Genomic DNA, 20,907 nt, shown 5'->3' with positions numbered 1-20,907 from the left:
TGCTGTACTTCTTGGCAGCAACAAAGGGAAGGGGTGTCAGAGACAAGGAAAAGGTGGTGGCACACTACCCAAAGGAAGGCTCTAAATCCTGCTTAACAGGGCTTGGGGAGCAAAGGAACAACTTCTGTCCCAGAATCTGAGCTGGGCTGTATTTTACTCATTCACTTGAGGGCCATTTGCGGGGGGGGGGGGGAGAGTATCCCCCTGGAGAGCTGAGCAGAACCATCACAATATAATTTTTAGTGACTTTGCAAAGCACTTTGAGGATCCAAGCCTGGGCTAATTACCTCCACCAGCCCCCGTCAGATAAACAGTACATCCGGCCAGTACCTGGATGGCTTCATCTGAAGTCCGCAATTATAAGCTGAATCATTGCCCTTCAGCTTCCAGCGGTCTGAGGTACAGAAAAGCTCTGAGCTCCAGGTTGCATTCCTTAACTATCTCGGTGAATTTAATGAGGTGTTGATGACACTTTTTCTCCCTTAACCTCTTATTTAATCTAGTCAGGCCACTGGATTTAACCACACCCCATGGCAATGAGTTACAGAAGGGGGGGGGGCTTGTGTGGTTTGGTTCCTCGGTCTGGAAGAATCTCGTCAGGCTACAGCAATTAAGGTTTCCTTGCTAGCTGTAAACAGAGTAGGTTGGGTGGCCACTCAGGTGAGGCACAATCTTTGAAGTTCTACTGTGGCTCTTGAGGAAAACGTACAGGCAAGGTTGTGCTCTTGATTCAGCCAAGACCTGCTCTCTTTGATCAAATAACTGATCTGCGGCAAACCGTGGTTCTTTCAAAAGAGACTGAAGAACTCAAAGAGCTGATCAAACACAGGTATGCCACGGAGTGCTGTGTGTGTTGGAGAGCAGAGGCCTCAAGAGAGTGTAGATGTGATGGAGACTGGAAGCCTAAATTGTGGCTTTCATTGCTACAGGAAGCAGGTTTCTGGTGTTTATGATCACAGAGAAAGAAACTGGACGTGTGGATAGATTCCATCAAACAAAGAATTGTGAGAGGGGACTGGAGCTCTCCACACACAGCACAGCTCCATGGTCTTCACCCCTTTTCTTGTATGCATACTATAAAATGGAGGGGAGGAGACTAAGCGGCTTTGAGTCCCCATTGGGAAGAAAGCCGTGGTACAAATGAAGTGGACAAATCAATTAAAAATTCAGATTCGTAACAACAAGAAGTATAAATGGAAAACAAACGCAGACAAAATAAACTGAGGGAGATATTCCTAATTTGTTCCTGAGGGTAGCCATGTTGGTCCGCAGTAGAACAGCCAGATTTGAGTCTAGTAGCACCCTTAGAGACAAATGAGATTTGGGGGGGTATCAGTTTTTGAGACTCAAAGCTCCCTTCGTCTTCTGGGAGCTTTGACTCTTGAAAGTTTATACCCCTGAAATCTCATTGGTCTCTAAAGTACTACTGGATTTGAATCTAATTATTCCTAATTTGTGTTATTTATTCCTATCCCAGAATGAGATTGGGACGGTACTTCAAAATCCTGGACTCGATAGATGTGATTCCCTTCTTTTTCTTAGACTTCCTTCCCCTCTTTCTGCACCCCTCACCCAAAAACAGGGATGTTGGCACTGGAAAGTCCAGTCAGCTGTGCAGGAGTTGGTGATCCCATTCCCAAATAAGTCAGAAAGAAAGAAATTCAATGAGCCTACAGTACAAGGATTTTAATACAAACATGTGGGTCAACAGCAATACAAAGGGTCCACTCCAATGACCTGAAGGCACCAAGGTGAAGCTGGTGATAGACATGTGGGCAATGGAGGGAGGTGGCAGAAGATTTTAACAAATACAGCATCAAAAAAACGCAGACACGAGCTTCATGGGGGAGGTGAACAGACATATAAAAGACAATTATTAGATTTTCATCCCACAGTTCCCCCAAGGAACCCAGGGCGGCACGAATGGTTCTCCCCTCCTGTGGTTTGTCCTCACAACAACTCTGTGCGGTAGGTTAGGATCTGAACCCAGCCCCCATCCACTCCTCCTCCACAACAACCAGGCTTACAGTACATACATTTTTCAAACAACCGTATTTGGGTGGCAAAATGCAAACAAGCAGAAGATAGACCCAGGTGGGTAGGTGAAGTGGAAGGAAAACCTGGGTCCAAGCAGTTCATACAACCATCCTGAAATCAATGGAATGACCTGCCAACAGGATCAGCTGTATTCTCAGTTAAAACTGGATGATCTAAGTGAACAAGTGATGAATGACAGTTCCTGAATGAATGACTAGTATGGAAGCTACTCAGGATGAGGCAAAAGCTTTGTAGGGATGGTGTTTGAGCTGGGTGAGCAGGGAAGGAATTTTAAAAGGGTTTGTAGCTGAAGGTGGGTATACTCAGTGGGTTTCTAGGGCTGCCAACTCCAGGTTGGGGAATTCCTGGAGATTTGTTGGTGGTGCCTTGGGGAGGGTGAAGTTTGGGGAGGGGAGGGTCTTCAGCAGGGTATGATGCCATACGATCCAGCATTCAAAGCAGTAATCAGGAAATCGGTTGTAATTCTGGGAGATATCCAGGCCCCACCTGGCGGTCGGCAGACCATAACCACAGTACAAATCCTGGAAGGACATAGCTAGCAATAACAACACGAAACTGTATGAATTGCCATGGATCCTGGGAACCACAGTTTTGCGGAGGGTATTATTAATTTTGATTCGCTATTTCTAGTACCTTTGCCTAAACTACTATTCGCAGAATCCTTTGGTTAGGAATTGTAACCGCTCGACATGTCTGAATCTAATGGAAGTTTTTAGTTTTTATATAAAATGTAAGGCGTAGGCACAAGTTCACAAGTTTTAAGAAAATACTACCGTAAGTAGTGCATCATGCCCCTCCCAGAGGAATTTAGTTACCACTCGCATTTATCTCTGCCCGGTATTCCCTCCCTGGAGAATGGAGGCAGAATCCAGATGTTCTCTCCAGTTCCCCCTGAATGCCTGGGGTCTAGACCGACCTGCCTCTGTCTTAACATTCTGGAGTGCAAGGATCACTAGTGTCTATTTTAGTTTGCCCACCATCAGGCTGCCCACCATAGGGTACGGGGCCATAACTGCCATCGTATCTGCCCCTCGGCCCTGATAACCCAGAAGGGCCACCATAGCTGGGTGGGTACTGATCCGCTGGGTTATAGGAACCTGCTCCACCACCAAAAGGAGCGCCGCCATAGTTAGGGTTGTCCTTCGATACTGGGATGCGGCCACCACCCCACTCCTTAGGAGACGGTATGTAGGGGATACCAGGGGGCTTCATCTCCACCCGTGGCCGATAAACACCGTCCCCGTATCGCCCACTGTACTGGCTGGGTCCGTCTGGCCTGCCGTAATTCGCAGGACCCCCGTACTGTCCAGGACCACGACCCCCATACTGTCCAGGACCACTTGGTCTGCCATATTGGCCAGAGACACCCCCAAAGGCAGGCTTCCCCGGCGTACCAAATGGCCAGGGTTTGTCTGGCTTGCCAAATGGGGATGGGTTTCCAGGAGGATATGCACCGGGAGGATATGCAGGAGACCCGCCTCCGTATCCCCCTGAAGTCGCAGGACTTCCACCCACGACACGGCTCTCTCCCCCATCTTTGGTGTCCATTTGTTGCCCAGGTGGCGAGACATCAGGCTGAAGGAGCCCCTTGGGCAAAGAGCAGCGTTGCACACCTGGCGGCAGAGGCTGTAGGTCTTGCCCAAGTGCCATGTCAATACATCTGGAGGCCACACCTATAAGAGAAACAGAAACCAGTTTCAAGAAACCACAAAGTAGAGTTTCATTCTGGGCCAGGGCCTGGCCATTACATCCCTGCAACCTGTCCTGTTACTTTTGCCCAGCTGGCCAGGTGAAGGGGGTGGAGAGGAAGAGGCTCTGGCGTGGAGCTGGCACACAGGGCAGTGGAGGAGAAAGGAGAGCAGAACGAAACCCCAATTCCTGTACTCTGCGTACTGATCTAGCCCTGAGTCGGCACGCCTGTGTTTTTACTGTGTGGTTCATTAAGAGAAGAAGCCAAAGTTCAGTGAACAGATCGGTTGTGTTCTGTGCCTAAGATCCCAGCTTCAGTTCCTGGCAGTATGGATAAAAGGAGGCGGATCTATACATTCAGAAAACAAGTGTAGTGTGTGACTCTTGTAGGTAGAGAAAAGTGCTGTCAAGACACAACTGACTTATGACAACCCCAGGCGGTTTTCAAGGCAAGAGACAAACAGAGGTGTTTTTTTATTGCCTATTTCTGCATAGCAAGCCTGGACTTCCTTGGTGATCTCCCATCCAAGTACTAACCAGGGCCAACCCTGTGTAGCAGCCAAGATCTAGTGAGACTGGGCCACCCAGGTTTTTTTTCTAAATTCTCTCTCTCTCTCTCTCTCTCTCTCTCTCACACACACACACACACACACACACACACACACACACAGGTCATTTTGTAGAAAAAGAGGTGCAGGAACTCATTAGCATAACATATTAGCATAACTTATTTGCATGTGTCACATCCCCTGACATCACCAGAAGTGTGTCAGAAGGCAACACCCACCGCTCAGGCTCCACTGGACTGTTTTGGATTGCTAGCTATGGGGGGGGGGACATGCAGATCTGTCCTTGCAGAGGAGGGAGAGCTTGTACCTGAATAAAACTTGGTCTTAAAGGTGCCACTGGGCTGTTTTGGACCGGGGGGCTTGGGGGGAGGCTTACCTGGCTGCTTCTTGCTCTGACTGAGGGCTGCTGGGAGCAGGGGGTGGGGCTTGTTGCATGTGCCCGCCCCCTGGGCTCTTTACTGCCGGAGCTCCGCTCCTGTGCGCTCCTGCAGGAAATGACCCCTGCACACACACCACCTCCCTGCTTGTAGACAACTAGTATGTTTCAGAGGCTTGCATTTAAACTTGTAAGTCCCCATCTTCTGGGCCAAACTAGCCATGATGTGTCTTTTGTCATTTTTTTCAAAGCAGCCATGTGGGGCTGCTAAGCAAACAACGTCAGGGTAAGAAGAGGAGACTGGATTTATATCCCACCCTTCACTTGGAGTCTCAGAGCAGCTTACAATCTCCTTTCCCTTCCCCTCCTGACAACAGACACCCTGTGAGGTAGGTGGGCTGAGAGAGCTCTTTCTTTTGAGGACTGCCCTTGAGAGAACAGCTCTGGGAGAACTTGTGACTGACCCAAAGTCACCCAGCTGACTGCATGTGGAGAAGTGAGGAATCAGACCCAGTTTTCCAGATAAGAGTCCACACTCCTAACCACTATACCAAACTGGGTCTGTATAGCCCTTTGTATAGTCGATGTATAGCCCTCATAGCATCATTTCTCCAATCTAGTTCCTCCTAGTTACTCTTAGCCCTGGGGGGGGGGGGAATGTAGGTACCAAAAGTGACCATCAGGTACATCAGAAAAAGGAGTTTGCTTCTTATTAAGAGCCTGTAATATTCTAAATGTATGAAGGGAAGATAATTGGGAGTGCTTCCTTAAGGAAGGCAGCAATCCTACAAACATTATCTTGGGGGTAAGCCCCATTGAATGAAATGGAGCTTACTTCTGAGTAGGCCTAATTAGCTTTGCTCTCAACACAGATCTACCTTGCACTCTTCACTGCTTTTTTATTCGCAGCCTGCAGGCAGGAGGTGCAGGTTCTGCCAATTCAATTAAGCAGATGGGGGGGGGGGAAGCTGCCTTAGCCTCTCTCTTAGATCCAGCTGAGAGGGTTCCCCAGTCGGCTATGCTTCCATCCATTTGTAGCCTCATTAAAATACTTCCTCCCTTACACCCGAGTGGAGGTGAAAGGGCCATCCAGGAAGCTCCAGGCCCACAGACTTTAGGAATGCTGTCCAACGCATTAATTGCTCAGGAAGATTCTTTCTGTTGTTAAGTCATGATAGTTAAATCAGTTTCCATTTGTGTCATTAGAGGAGTGCTTAGCAATGAGCAAGGGAGGAAGCATGAGGACTAAGGCCTCAGCAGGCGGAATAGCAGAAAAGCTATGGGTGGTGGCACATGAAAAGCAGTGGGGAAAATGGACTGCATTCACATCAACTGAAGCATCGCCTGAAGGATTTACTCAGGAGGAGAGGTAACTTACCACTTGTCATACACCCTCTGCAGAAAGAGAGAACTCCCGCTTTCTACATTATAAGGAAAAATATTCAATGACGGAGTGTTAGGGATATTCCAGGATTCTCTGCTGCTTTCTAGACCAGACGTGGCCTTTCTCTCTAGGGTGGTTAGAGGAACACTAGGAATGCGTTAGAACAGGTCGTACCATCATGACAATGACCCAAAGAAATGGCTCAGGAGGAGGGATATGTACTCCCATTTGGAAAGGAGTCCATATTCCTGGTCCCTTCTCGCTTTAACTCCTCTTTCATTAAGAATATCGCAGAAGTTGAAAGGGGATCAATGCAACAACCCAAGTGAAAGACAGTCATGAAGGAGGTTGAAGAGTGGCGAGATGGTGGACCTAGGTAGGGCTGGCACCAAGCTGGCATTTAACAGCCAGCCAGTGTGGTGCAGCGGTCGGAGTGTGAGACTAGGCTTACAATTTCTACTCTGGCCTTAAAAGTTCACTGAGTCAGCTTCTGCCAGCTGCACTCCCTGACTCTCGCTCTCTCAGCCCAACCTACATCACAGGCTTGTTGTGAATATAAAATGGGGAAGAGAGAACAATGTACATTGTTTTGAGCTTCTTGGAGGAGGAAGGGCACGCTAAAAAAATGCATTAGATAGGTTTTAACTCCTTGACTGGTTATGAGAACCGAAGAATGCAAAAGCAGGATAGATTCTAAGGTGTGATGACTGGCTGAGCTACCACAGTGCATACATGGACACAAGGGCATCTCTTGGTGGCAAGGATGCATTTGTAGCACAGCACACACAGTGATGCCCCATTGAGCTTTTTGCCATGGATGGATGCAAACTGGCGTACACTCAGGGCTTTTTTTGTAGAAAAAGCCCAGCAGGAACTCATTAGCATAATAGGCCACACCCAACAGCAGAAACTCATTAGCATATCCAGCCACACCCATGAGAGCACCACTCATTAGCATCTTAGGCCACACCCCTATGTTACCAGAAGTGTGCTCATCCAGCCACACCCACCTTTTGCTTCTTATTCTGTTTACCTTGTTTGTTGTCAAAACCCAGGGCCTTTTTTGTAGTAGGAACTCCTTTGCATGTTAGGCCACACCTCTAATGTAGCCAATCCTAATGAGTTTCTGCTATTGGGTGTGGCCTATTATGCTAATGAGTTCCTGCTGGGCGTGGCCAACTTGGGAGCCAGCCGGAACTCCGTTCCTGTGCGTTCCTGCCCCAAAATAGCCCTGCGTACACTGTTCCACCACATAGAGCTCAACGTATGAGTGAGAGGATTGTGGAGGTGGCTAGTGCTGTTTTTCAGACACTCTATTGGTGAGCCTAACTCACATGCATTGGTCTCCCGGATACCAACAGCTCACTCTGCCCATGCAGGCTAGAGGGCCAACCCAGTCATATGTAGGTGAACTAGGTGATGGTGTAGGGTGCTAGGCTTTAAGGCAGGGGTGTCGAACTCATTTGTTATGAGGGCCAGATCGGACATAAATGAGACCTTGTTGGGCCGAGCCATGTGGGTCATAAAATGTAATGCCAGGTGATATCAACTTTATAAAGCTCACAAACACTAAGGGTTTTTTTAACTTAAAATAAAAACATGCTCAAAGCATTAGCACTCTTGCAATATTTTGTTTATTTAACAGTGTCTGATAACTGACACCTCTTGCTCTGAATTATTGCATCAAAATGTCTGTGCTTTTGCAATCCTGAGTATGCTGTTCAGATGTGTATCTGTAAGCTGCAAACCTACGATGATGCAGCAGCACTGGAAGAAGAAGCAGAAGACAGCCAGTTCCACTGCGGGCCTGATGTAAGCCCTCTGGGGGCCTGATCAACACCCCTGCCAAAGAGTCCACCCTCCAAAGCAGCCATTTTTCTCCGGGGGAGCTGATCTCTGTCAGCTGTAGGTCAGTTGTAAAAGTGGGAGATCCCCAGGCCCCACCTGGAGGCTGGCAACCCTAGATTCAGATAACCCCCCCCCCACACACACACCACTCTTTCTATATGAAATCATTGAGGAAATTCTCTTTCACTGTATCTGAAGAAGTGTGCTTGCACACAAAAGCTTGTACCTTGAATAAAAATTTGTTGGTCTTAGATGTGCATCTAGACTCAGACTTTGTTCTAAGATTTTCTAAGTTCACCAAAGTCAACTGGCTGAGAAGAGTGCGGCTTTGCTTCTGGTGGCACTGCTAAGCAAAGATCTCCCAAGTGAATCGAATTAGTTTGGCTCTGAGTGTAAACTGCTGCAACCCTCACTGCAGAACACGTTCTTGCAAGAGGCTGGCCAGGCAGAAAGCTGGGAGTCTGAGACTTTTCTGCCTAGAAAAGCAGCCATGGGGATATGATAGAGATTTATAAAATCATGCATGGGAAGGAGAAAGTGGGCAGCAGGCATTTTTCTCCTGCTCCCAGAGCCCTAGCACCCAATGACACCCCCAACGAAACTATTGGGAAGTGGGTTCAAAACACTTCTTTATGTGATGAGTAGTTAAGCTATGGAATTCCCAGTCAATGGAGGTAGTGATGGCCACAAACATGGTGGTAGAAAGTGCTATCAAATCACAGCTGACATTTATTTATTATTTATTTATTACCTTCGGCTTCTACCCCGCTCGAACCCCCTAGGGGGTCTCTGAGCGGCTTACAGTTACTCTGTTATCCCTAACTATGGCCACATCTTAATTGGGATGGGGACTGCCCTACCGGCACCCTGTAGATGGAGCTGCTGTTCTTCTTGATCTTAGCTCGGCACCTCGGCCCATTACCGGCTCGGCTCCCTTATGTCGACCCCCTTGAGTTTTCAAGGCAAGAGATGTTCAGAGTTGGTTTTACCATGGACTGCCTGCCTCCACAGCATGACCCTGGTATTCCTTGGAGGTCTCTCATCCAAATACTAGCGAGGGCCAACATAGCTCCGCAGGGCCTGTAAGACGGAGCTCTTCCACCAGGCTTTCAGTTAGGAGCCGCCACTACCAGTGTTCCCTCTAAGGTGAGTTAGTGTGAGCCAGCTCACAGTTTTTTAGCCTCCAGCTCACACATTGTTGTCTTAGCTCAGGAAGGAGGGCTCCAGAGCAAACTAATTTATGCGGTAGCCAAATCGCTTGCTCACAACTTTAATGCCAGTAGCTCACAAAGTAAAAATTTTGCTCACAAGACTCCACAGCTTAGAGGGAGCATTGGCCACTACCACCACCAACAACAACAACAACTATTTTGTGGTAACAACGGGGTAATGGGATGGCCCATTATAAAGATCGAGCCACAGTATCGCGATGGATCGGTACTGCTGAATCGGATTCTTGGGTAAAACCTACAGGTCAGCATCTTGATTCGATCGAATGATCAACGTCATTGATCACTTTATTTTGTTAGACATGGTTGTTTTTAATCTGTTTTTAATGTTTTATATTTGGCACATGGTGCCCTTGAATGTGAGCCGCCCTGAGGCCGTCCGTGGGGAGGGCGGGATAGAAATTTAATAATAAAAAGGGGGGTAGGATTTGACAGATTCATAGAAAAGAGGTCCATCAGTGTCTACTAGTCATGGTCAGGGCTCCCTCTAAGCTGAGCGAGTGTGAGCTAGCTCACAGTTTTTTAGCCTCCAGCTCACAGATTTTTGTCTTCGCTCGGAAAGGATGGCTCCAGAGCAAATTGATTTATGCAGTAGCCAAACTGCTCGCTCACAGCTTTAATGCCCCTAGCTCACAAAGTTGAAGTTTTGCTCACAAGACTCCACAACTTAGAGGGAGCATTGGTCATGGTAACTGAGGGAAGCCTCCATTTACAGAGACAGAAAACCTCCGAATACCAGTGCTGGAAGGAGACAACAACAGGGAAGGCCGTCTGCCTCTCTGTACTCTATTTGTTTGGCCCTCCAGGGCAGCTGGTTAGCGACTCTGTGCACCAGGATGCTGGACCAGAGGGACCACTGACTAGTCTGATCCAGCAGGCTTGTCTTATGTACAGGAAAGGAAAGATTCCATGCACAGCTCTCTGCACCTGATCATAGGCCCACGATAAGAGATCTTCCTTTTCCTCTACATTCCCCACAAAGCCAGTGCCCTTACGTTCCCAAAAGCATCAATTGCCTTTGTTGTTGTTCAGTTGCACAGTCGAGTCCGACTCTTTGCGACCCCATGGACCAGCTCCCTCCAGGCCCTCCGGTCTTCCGCCATCCTCTGAAGTTTGCTCAATTTCATGTTCGTTGCATCTATGACACTGTCTAACCATCTCATCCTTTGCTGTCCCCGTCTTCTATGACCTTCAATCTTTCCCAGCAATTGCTTTACTGATTGTTTATTTGTTCGGGTGCTGAGTGAGTCAGAGTTATGAGCAAGGCCTCTGTGGCCATCTTTTTTTTTTTTTTTGCAACTGGGGTGTATTAGAAGCATCCGAGTGTCCCAGCCTTTAGGGCTCCCATCCTCCAGTGTCACAATCGCTAATAACTCCCTTGTTCTGCATGCCCTCCTGCTTTGGGCACACCCATCAAGCCTGATACCCGATACTGCCTCACATTCCCAAGCTCTGACTGTCCTTTGGAAGTGTCAACAAAGCCCAGGAATTCTAACTGCCAGCCACAAACTTAAAAACTTGTTGCTGATACAGCAAAGCAAGCTTCCAGCACTGGGGCCGGCCCCAATTATCTGGGGCACTTGCTGCAGGCCATAACCCATGCAGGGAGTGGTGTTCCAAAATTCTAGCACTAGCACAGGCTTGGGTAAGGATGGAGAGGGTGGGAAGCGTCTGCACAGATCGACTGCTACTTTCTGCATCGGCTTCCAAGTTTCTAGACCTCTCCACCCTTTGACTGTCTCAACGTTCCATCTCCCCACCTCTTTTTCACTCTCTCTTCTGCAGCAGGTATTTGAACCCTTTGGCTTGTTTCAGATGCAACAGCAAAGCATAGTTTGCCACTGTGTGATGGGCCCGTGGCCACGGTGCAGCTATTGGGGGCTCAGCCCCCTTCCTTTAAGGGACAGCCCCACAAGATTTCCCTCCTCCCTTGCCGACGGAGTCCTCTCCCTGCTTGCCAGCAGGAACAAAACTCCACAACCAGCAACTAGGGTTGCCAGCCCTGGGTTGGAAAATACCTGGAGACTTTGGGGGTGGAGCCAGGAGAGGGCGGGGTTTGGGGAGGGGAGGGGCCTCAGCATGGAACAATACCATGGAGTTCACCCTTCAAAGCAGCCATTTTCTCCAGGGGAGCTGATCTCTGTCAGCTGGAGATCAGTTGTAAAAGCGGGAGGTCCCCAGGCCCCACCTGGAGGCTGGCAACCCTACCAGCAACAGAGGCCACACATTTGCCCCTTCTTTTACCCCACCAGCCAGGTGAGCAACTCTCTGGAGTTGCACTGCAACAGCGGCACAATTACTCCATTGGATCAACCCCCTCTGCTCAGCTGGCTGGCGGGGGGAAGAGACGGGAGGAGCATTTAAACGCTCATGGGGTTTAAAGTTTTATTTTTAATTAAGCCCCCCCCAGCACCAGCAGCGCCCCCGAACCCCAGAGCACCCCCCCGATAAAAAATCCTGGCTATGGGCCTGCTGAGGGATCCCCGGGCTCCTTTGTTCCCCCCGCCTCCTCCCATCATGCACAGCCAGGTAATGAGTTATTTCCAGATTCATGGCAAACTATAGTTTGCCAGTTTGTCCAAGCTGGTGAACGTTGCTTTATGCTTGTCTTGGAAACTGGGATTTCAGTGTCTTGATTCAGTTATGGAATCATCGGTCTGTGGGGATACCAGTTTGACAAACACTGGAAAAAGGCAGGGGGGGGGGGGAACTCAATCCAAGATAGGACTGCGAACCAAAAGAAGAAGAAGAAGAGAAGAGATGGGATTTATCCCCCGCTCTTCACTCAGAGTCTTAGAATTGGCTTACAAACTCCTTTCCCTTCCCCTCCCCACAACAGACACCCTCTGAGGTAGGTGGGGCTGAGAGGGCTCTTTCCAGAACTGCTCTTTCTTCAAGAACAGCTCTGAGAGAACTATGGCTTGCCCCAGGTCATCCAGCAGCTGCAAGTGGAGGAGTGGGGAATCAAACCCGGTTTTCCCAGATTAGAGTCCGTGTTCCTAACCACTAGAAGAGAATAAGAGGTGGGATTTATACCCCGCCCTTCACTCAGAGCCTCAGAGTGGCTTACAATCTCCTTTCCTTCCCCCTTCCCACAACAGACACCCTGTGAGGTAGGTGGGGCTGAGAGAGCTCTTTCCAGAACTGCCCTTGAGAGAATAGCTGTGACAGAACTATGGCTTGCCCCAGGTCATCCAGCAGCTGCAAGCAGAGGAGTGGGGAATCAAACCTGGTTCTCCCAGATTAGAGTCCGCGCGCTTAACCCCGACACCAAAACTGGCTCTCTAGCAGCTGGCCCCAGTAGCTCTCCAGCAGGGCAAAAAGATGACGGCCATCGTCTTCCGCTTGTCCCCAGCCTCCTGGGCTTGGTAGGGAACTGCCCCTGAAGATGGAGGCTCTGTGAAACTTAGGACAGTGTTGATGATGTCCTTTAAATGCTTGAACTCCAATCGTAGAAACATAGAGCTGGAAGGCACCCCATGGGGTCATCTAGTGCAACCCCCTGCACAATGCAGGAAATTCACAAATGCCTCCCCTCTCCTACTCTTCTAGTGACCCCTCCTCTGTGCCCATGGGATTTTGTAAAAGCTGGACCTTTGAATGCTGTGGTGAACAAAAGATGGGTGGGGCTCACTGTTCCCTCTAAGCTGAGTTAGTGTGAGCTAGCTCACAGTTTTTTAGCCTCCAGCTCACACGTTTTTGTCTCCGCTTGGGAAGGAGGCCTCCAGAGCAGGCTATTTTATGCAGCAGCCAAATCGCTCGCTCACAACTTTAACGCCAGTAGCTCACAAAGTAGATTTTTTTTTGCTCACAAGACTCCACAGCTTAGAGGGCGCATGGGTCTCACCCTTTTAAAACCCATCTTTGCCGGCGGGTGTCGCTCCATCTCTGAGGGAGCGGATTGCAAAAGTTTAATGTAATCACGTTTTTCCCGGCCGCTTGGATTTTGAACCTGGGCTTTGCTTCCCTAGGCAGGGTCTATGAAGTTGGCTTCTATGCGCGGGGGGCGGGGACTCTCATTCAGCAGACAGGAGGATGGTAGCCTGTTACACCCTAGGAGCATTTAGTTCACCACTCCACCTAAGAGCAGAGCTAGCCAATGAGCGCGTGTCTCTCCCAGGGCATTGTGACATGTGCCGGCTCACATCAGAATGTGTGGACCATCCTATTGGGAAAGGGGGGTCGGGACTGTGCCGTTGGAGGGGGAGGTGCAGGGGGAACAGCAAACATCTGGTTCTCCTCGGGTGCTCTGCCCTGCCAGGGTGCCGAGACCTTCTCCCTCGGCCGCGGCGCCGTGCCCGAGATCAGAGAAGGCGCCCTGGGCAAACTTTGCCCAGCCCGACCTTGTTGGCTCAGCTGCTACCTCCAGACCTGCCAAACAGAGCTTGCTTGTGACCTCATCAGCTGCTGCTAAGGATCGGTCCCTCCCTGGCTTTCTCCACCCCCCCGCCTCCGTCCGGCGGCCAGCCAGCCACCCTGGGCGCTCAGGGCCAGGAGGAAGAGGCGACTGCTTCCTCCTGGCCGCGGCCCCGTGGTAGGGCGGGAGGCAGGGGAAAAGGTGGAGCCAGGGAAGCGCACCGATCCGGGGACAAAAATGGCAGCCAGCTTCCGTGCGGCACGCCCCTCGTCATGGGCGGTGTGAGGTCCTTGCCGAGCACGAGCCGTCGTAGGGTACGCGCGGGTCCCCGCGCGGACAGCCCCCGGAAGCTGGACAGACCCGTTCCCTGCCGTCTGCCTCCCAAGTTCCCAGAGCCTGTAAGATTTGGGGGGAGGGCTGGGGAACGGAGGGGTGGTTCCACACATGCGAAGATGGCCCTAGAAGGGGACCAGACAAATCCGTGGAGGATAGGCGTATTCAGGGTCACCTAGCCCCATGAAGAAGAAGAAGAGATTGGCTTTATACCCCGCCCTTCACTTGGAGTCTCAGAGTGGCTTACAAACTCCTTTCCCTTCCCCTCCCCACAACAGACACCCTGTGAGGTGGGTGGGGCTGAGAGAACTCTGACACAAACTGCTCTTTTTCAAGGACAGTTGTGCCAGAGCTTGTGACTGACCCAAGGTCGCATCAGCAGGTGCGATGAACTGATTTGTGTCAAAAACTGGGGGAAAAAGGGGGGGGGGACTCAACCCAAGATACGACTGCGAACCAAAAGGGCTAAGCTAAACAAAAGGGCTAAGCTAAACAATATATATATATGTGTGTGTGTGTGTGTGTGTGTGTACAAATATTTATTAAGGTGTACACATGTTAAAACTTATACTGATTTAAAAAAAATTTTGTCTACGTTCAGACTTATAAAAGGTTATCCACTACTAATACATATGATGGGTAATCACTTTCCAACTGAAAACCAAACGCGTTTTGGCCCCTAAGGGTCTGAATGTGTGTTCCTCCATCACACATTCAGACCTATGAAATCGCTGTTACCAGAATAATTTGTGGAGGTGATATGGCTATACCTATGGCCCATCACTAATACCAGGAGTACAATTATAAGTATACAAGGAAACAACATCTGGTTTTAATATATGTGTGCTAAAACCCTGTAATAGGTCTATGAATGTGTGTCTATAATATATTGATAATAGTGACCACTGAGGAAGGCCCTTAGGGGCCGAAACACGTTTGGTCTTCAGTTGGAAAGTGTTTAGCCATCCTATGTATTAGTAGTGGATAAGCTTTTGTAAGTCTGAACGCAGACATAAAAATTTTTTTAATCAGTATAAGTTTTAACATGTGTACACCTTTATATATATATATATATATATATATTGTTTAGCTTAGCCCTTTTGGTTCGCAGGGATACCAGTTTGCCAATTTGGTCAGATGTGGAAATAACAAATTAGCTGGCCACACAGAGAGAGAAGGCAGGAGGGGAGGTGTGAGTCCACGGATCCCATTCGATTATGTGGTTATTAGCAGCAAACCCTGGGCTTATCACTACATCTGAACTTTCTCTGCCATCCAAGGCTCTGGGCTGCTGATTCCATAGCACGAAGTAGTAGTTAGAGTGTGAGATCTGGGAGACCCGAGTTCAAATCCCCATTCTTTCCACAGAAGCTCACTGGGCAGACCTTGGGCCATTCACTCTCCGCTGAACCTATCTCACAAAAATGTGAGGGCAAAACGAGGCAGGCAGAATGTTGTAAGGGGTCCCCCTTTGCAAAGAAAAACAGGATATGAATGCCTAAATAAATAAATATGCCCCAATAGGCTTCCATCTCTGCCATCATCGCTTGGCTGTTCCAAACTCTGCCTCCGTTCCATAATGGATCTGACCCACCCGAGTGTGACCTTGGAGATCCTAGTCCACTCTGCTCCACCCCTTGCTTAGCAGCGACCTCTTTCCCATCCACCCAACATAAAGCCTTTGCACCACCAAAGGAATCCCTTCTCTAGTCTGTACAGAATATGCCTGGCTGGATCGGCAGCTAGCAGTAATTAAGGCTCAGGGAAGTGACTTCTACATTGCTGTGAATCGTACCTGCTTCTCCCCTCTTTACCACTCATCATGATGGGTTTTTTTAATGCAGCATATCAGCTGTGCAAAACACTTTCCAGTCCTTATTCATCGAGCTTTGCTAGAATTGTTCCCACATATAGGCAGGCAGAAGGATTCATTCGGAGAGCCCAACCTAGTTTTGTAATATTCAAACTTGAACATTTGAAAATTTCTGTTTTGTAATATTCGAACTTGGATACTTGTCCCACAAACCAGCTTCATACACATATAAACATATGCATGGGGGTGAGAAGTGCCATCAAGTTGGAGCTATCTCATGGCAACCCTGTCGGGTTTTCAAGGCAAGAGATGTTCAGAGGTGGTTTGCCATTGGCTGCCTCTGTGTGGTAATCCCAGGACTTTCTTGGTGGTCTCCTATCCCAGCACTAACCAGAGCAGACCCTGCTTACTTTCCAGGATCTGATGTAATAAGGCCAGCTTGGGCCATCCAGATCAGCACACACATATGTATACTCACATACCATTTTTAAAGCCATACAACCCTAATACTTTAGCATCACAGAAGGCAAAAGCATCCCATCGGTGGAGGTGACGTGATGTCACGATAGCATCTCAGTCCCCCAGAGCAGTACTGAAAAGGTCAACCTGTTACATGAATGGTGAAGCCCTCCAGCCCCACAACTTACCTGGCAGATGGAAACACAGAATCAGGACCACAGAGGTCATGCCGAGGAGGGGCCAATGCCCCTGGCCACCACCGCTCATCCTGGAGGCCTACAGTGGGCAGCAGCTCTGCCTTTCCCCTCACTAACTCTGCTGGAGTAAAGGAATTATGCCGCTCCCTCCTCCGTACTCAGAGATTTATATTGCTGTAACCCAGCCCTGTCCTGAAAGGCGGGGACGTCCCAAAATGGGATACTGCATTCCATGTGTCCTATCACTGTGGGCGGGCACAGCTATTAAGCCTTGCTTATAAACCCTGTGGTGGAAACAGGGTCCTTTAAGGAGGGTGAGGAAAGTGAGGATGACAGGAGCTGTGGTGAGTGAAGCTGGAGCAGAATCAAGGTGGATACCTCAAGTTATGTGAGGTAATATGGAGAGGATCAGCCCTCGCAGATCAGACCTTAGGAAGCTGCATGATAACTGAGTCATACCATTGATCTGTCAAGGTCAGTGAAAAGTATGCAGACGGAGAGTGATTTCAGCTAAGCATACCTTTATTAGGTTCAGGACAAAGACGAAGGGACCAGCTCGCAGGCTGGTTATATATGTTCAGAAAACCCGCCACCAAGTACCCTAAACACACCCCCTACTCCCGATAGGCTATTTACAGTAACCGGGCGACCATTGGTCTCCCGGCTGAGAAGCTGGCCCTTTGATTGGGCCGGCTAGGATCCTACGGACCCATTGTCTTTGGACATGAAGCTATTGAAGAGTTGTGCCTGGCCAGCCCGGGCAAGTCCGGGCATGTCAGGCTGAATACATTACACCCCTCCCCCCTTGGTTCAGAAGGCACCCACAGACGAAGTCCTTCAAGTAGGCGGGTGGCTTCTTGGGGCGCGTCGAGCGTCGGGGCTCCGGGGTAGCGATGGGTTCGGTCTCGGGGGCCCTGGGAGCCGAGGGGCCTGGGGCCGACGGGGGCGCCGAGGAGGCAGGACAGGCTGGCACCACGGTGTGAGGTGCCTCGGGTTCCTCACGGAGAGGCGGCTGTGGATCCGGTGCCGGGAGTGGGGCCGATGTGGCAGGCTCTGGGTCCTCGTCCGGATCCTCAGGGTCCAGCTGTAGCGTGCGACGGCGCAGCTGATCTATGTGCCGGTGGAGGATCTGGCCATCCTCGCTGGAGACCTCGTACGAACGGGGGCCCTTGACCCGTACAACTCGGGCCGGGATCCATCGGGGCCCCCGGCCGTAGTTTCGTGCGTACACCGGGTCCTCTGGAAAGAACCCTCTGGCCGACTCGTACGTCTCGGTGCCCGGGGCCTCCGGGGTTGCTCGGTCTGGGTGTAACCGATCCAGTCGGGAGGCCAGGCGGCGGCCCAGCAGTAGTTCGGCCGGGGAGCGGCCGGTCGTGGTGTGTGGCGTGGTACGCTGTCCGAAGAGAAAGGCTGCTAGTTTATAGTCCCAATCGGTGGAGTCCAGTCGGCGAAGTGCGTCCTTTGTGGTGCGCACCATGCGCTCCGCCTGGCCATTCGTGGCAGGGTGGAACGGGGCGGATCGGACGTGGCGGATCCCGTAGTACCTGGTGAAAGCCTGGAACTCGGCCGAGGTGAACGCGGTTCCATTGTCCGTGACCAGCGTGTCGGGGATCCCTTGGCCGCTGAAGATCCTCCACATGGCCCGGATTGCGGCCTGCGAGGATGTGGAGGGCACGGGGACCACTTCCAGCCACTTGCTGTATGCGTCCACCAGGATGAAGAACAGCTTGCCCTGGAAGGGTCCAGCAAAGTCCAGATGGAGGCGGGACCAGGGACGGTGGGAGGATTCCCAGGCCCTCTCGGGCGCTCGGGGTGGTTCCGGCCGCGAGGCTTGGCAGGGCTGGCACCTCTTGACCACCCCTTCAATGTCCGCGTCCAGTCCTGGCCACCACACATAGCTCCTGGCCAGGGCTTTCATCCGCACCACCCCGGGGTGTGTCTCGTGCAGGGCGGTGAGTACCCGTTCCCTTAAAGGCGAGGGGATGACCACCCGGCTTCCCCACAGCAAGCACCCCTTGTGGGTTGAGAGTTCGTGTTTCCGGGTGGCGAACGGGGCGATGTCCTGGTCTCCTTTGGCCTCGGGCCACCCCCTCACCACCCAGTCCAAGACCCTCCCCAATGTCTTGTCCTTGGAGGTACAGCGTGCCACCTCCGAAACATGGACCGGCTGGTCCGTGAGGGCTTCCAGGCTCGCGACCAGGAGCGCGGGGGCCGGGTCCGGGTCGCACTTGGGGAGGGGCAGGCGGCTCAGAGCGTCAGCGTGGCCCATCGCCTGTCCGGGCCGATGGACGAGGTCGTACGCATACCCCGCCAGGAAGATGGACCAGCGTAGCACCCTGGGCGAGGTTATCTGCGGTGTCTGCCGGTCGGGTGCGAGGAGGCCCAGCAGGGGCTTGTGGTCCGTCAGGATCGTGAACGGACGGCCGTACAAGTAGTGGTGAAATTTTTTCACCCCTGCCACGATTGCCAACGCCTCCTTGTCGATCTGCGCGTAGTTGCGCTCGGCCGACGACAGTGTCCGCGAGTAGTAGGCCACCGGGACCTCGCGACCATCCGGTAGTCTGTGCCCCAGGACCGCCCCGACCCCATAGGGAGAAGCGTCGCACGCCAGCACCACGGGAAGGGCCTCGTCAAAATGGGCGAGGACCGCATTAGAGACCAGGAGGTCCTTTATTGTTTGGAAAGCCGCGGCGTGCGGAGGCCCCCAGAAGGGGCAGGCGGCTCAGTGCGTCGGCGTGGCCCATCGCCTTTCCGGGCCGATGGACGAGGTCGTACGCATACCCCGCCAGGAAGATGGACCAGCGTAGCACCCTGGGCGAGGTTATCTGCGGTGTCTGCCGGTCGGGTGCGAGGAGGCCCAGCAGGGGCCGTACAAGTAGTGGTGAAATTTTTTCACCCCTGCCACGATTGCCAACGCCTCCTTGTCGATCTGCGCGTAGTTGCGCTCGGCCGACGACAGTGTCCGCGAGTAGTAGGCCACCGGGACCTCGCGACCATCCGGTAGTCTGTGCCCCAGGACCGCCCCGACCCCATAGGGGGAAGCGTCGCACGCCAGTACCACGGGAAGGGCCTCGTCAAAATGGGCGAGGACCGCATTAGAGACCAGGAGGTCCTTTATTGTTTGGAAAGCTGCGTCGTGTGGTGGCCCCCAGGCCCATTGCGCCGACTTGTCGAGGAGGCGGTGGAGCGGCTCCGCGACGGCCGCCTTCAGGGGCAAAAAGGAGTGGTAGAAGTTCACCAGGCCTAGGAACGCCTGTAGCTCCGTTTTGGACTTCGGGGCCGGGGCGTGTGTGATGGCTTCTACCTTGTCCTGGGAGGGGTGCAGGCCGGCGGCGTCCACCGCGAAGCCCAGAAACTCCACCCGCGGCACCCCCAGTAGGCACTTCTCCCGTTTCACCTTGAGGCCCGCCGCGTCGAAGCGTTGTAAAACGGCCCTCAGACGGTCTGCGAAGGACGAGGGGTCTGGCGCGGCGATCAGCACGTCGTCTAGAAACGGCTGAACTCCGGGGATGCCTTTAAGGAGGGAATCCATAAAAGATTGAAAGATCCCCGGCGCGACTGAGACCCCGAACTGGAGGCGGTGCACCTTGAAGGCCCCTTTGTGGGTCGCAATGGTCTGTGCCTCGGCCGTGGCGGCGTCCACCGGTAGCTGCTGGTACGCCTGGGCCAAGTCCAGTTTGCCGAACACCCGAGCCCCTGCCAGGGCTGCCAGCACTTGGCTTACTACCGGCACCGGGTACGCGTGGGGCTGCAGGGCTTTGTTTATGGTGCATTTATAGTCCGCGCAGATGCGGACGTCCCCGTTCGGCTTGAGTGGTGTGACAATGGGGGTCTCCCACCGGGCCGACGCCACCGGTTCTAGCACGCCTTGCTCAACTAGGCGATCGAGCTCGGCCTCCACCTTCGGCCTCATGGAGATCGGGGGCAGCCGGGCCCTGATGCGGATGGGGCGTATCGCGGGGTCTAGGTCCAGGGAAATGGCAGGGCCCGTGTACCGCCCCAGGGTCCCATCGAAGATGCGGGGAAATTCTGCGCACACCGCCCCGAAATCCTGCGCTCCAACCTGGTTGATGCCCGTAACGGAGAGCCCCAGGGCCTTGAACCAGGCCAGTCCCAACAAGCTGGAGAGGGGCCGGTCCACAACCAGTAGGTCCAGTTGGCCCTTGAAACCCTGAAACTGGACCCGGAACTTGCCCCAGCCCACCACCGCCACGGGGTTTTTGTTAAAGTCCCGTAACCGGAAACCCCGTGACTTCTGTAGTGGTGGCCCCCCCCGAGGACACAGTGCACGGAGCGTGTCCGCGGATATTATGGAGTAGGTCGACCCGGTGTCGATCTCCATGGTGCAGGGGGCTCCCTCTATGAGGACCGTCACATGCATTTTATTTGGGCCGTCGGGGGGCAGGTTACAGACCTGGTGCTGTGGAAAGTGGGACGACACGGTGTGGAGCTCCAGGGGCAGTTCCGCGGTGGTCTGGTGGGTGGCCGATCTCGGTCGTTGTCCCTTGGACCGGCAGACCTTGGCGATGTGTCCTGCCTTGTTGCAGGAACGGCAGACCGCATTCCGGAAACGGCACGACCTGCGTTCGTGATCC

At 52.1% G+C, this 20,907-nt stretch overlaps 1 protein-coding gene across 1 annotated transcript; it reads right to left on the bottom strand.

Annotated features, from left to right (window-relative positions):
- Nucleotides 1–1,671: 1,671 nt before the first annotated feature.
- Nucleotides 1,672–16,443, bottom strand: LOC107111809 (collagen alpha-1(X) chain-like). The gene is made up of 2 exons (XM_015412846.1): nucleotides 16,304–16,443; nucleotides 1,672–3,731 (listed from the first exon to the last, which is right to left on the bottom strand). The coding sequence occupies exons 1-2, from the start codon at nucleotides 16,380–16,382 to the stop codon at nucleotides 2,986–2,988; spliced, it is 825 nt and encodes a 274-aa protein (XP_015268332.1). The 5' UTR covers nucleotides 16,383–16,443; the 3' UTR covers nucleotides 1,672–2,985.
- Nucleotides 16,444–20,907: the final 4,464 nt, after the last annotated feature.

This window comes from Gekko japonicus, unplaced genomic scaffold, assembly GCF_001447785.1.
Source record: "Gekko japonicus isolate JY-2015 unplaced genomic scaffold, Gekko_japonicus_V1.1 scaffold1199, whole genome shotgun sequence".
In the NCBI taxonomy this organism is placed as follows: Eukaryota; Metazoa; Chordata; class Lepidosauria; order Squamata; family Gekkonidae; genus Gekko; species Gekko japonicus.
The sequence above is the reverse complement of the archived record's forward strand: the minus strand, read 5'-3'. Positions and strand labels throughout refer to the sequence as shown.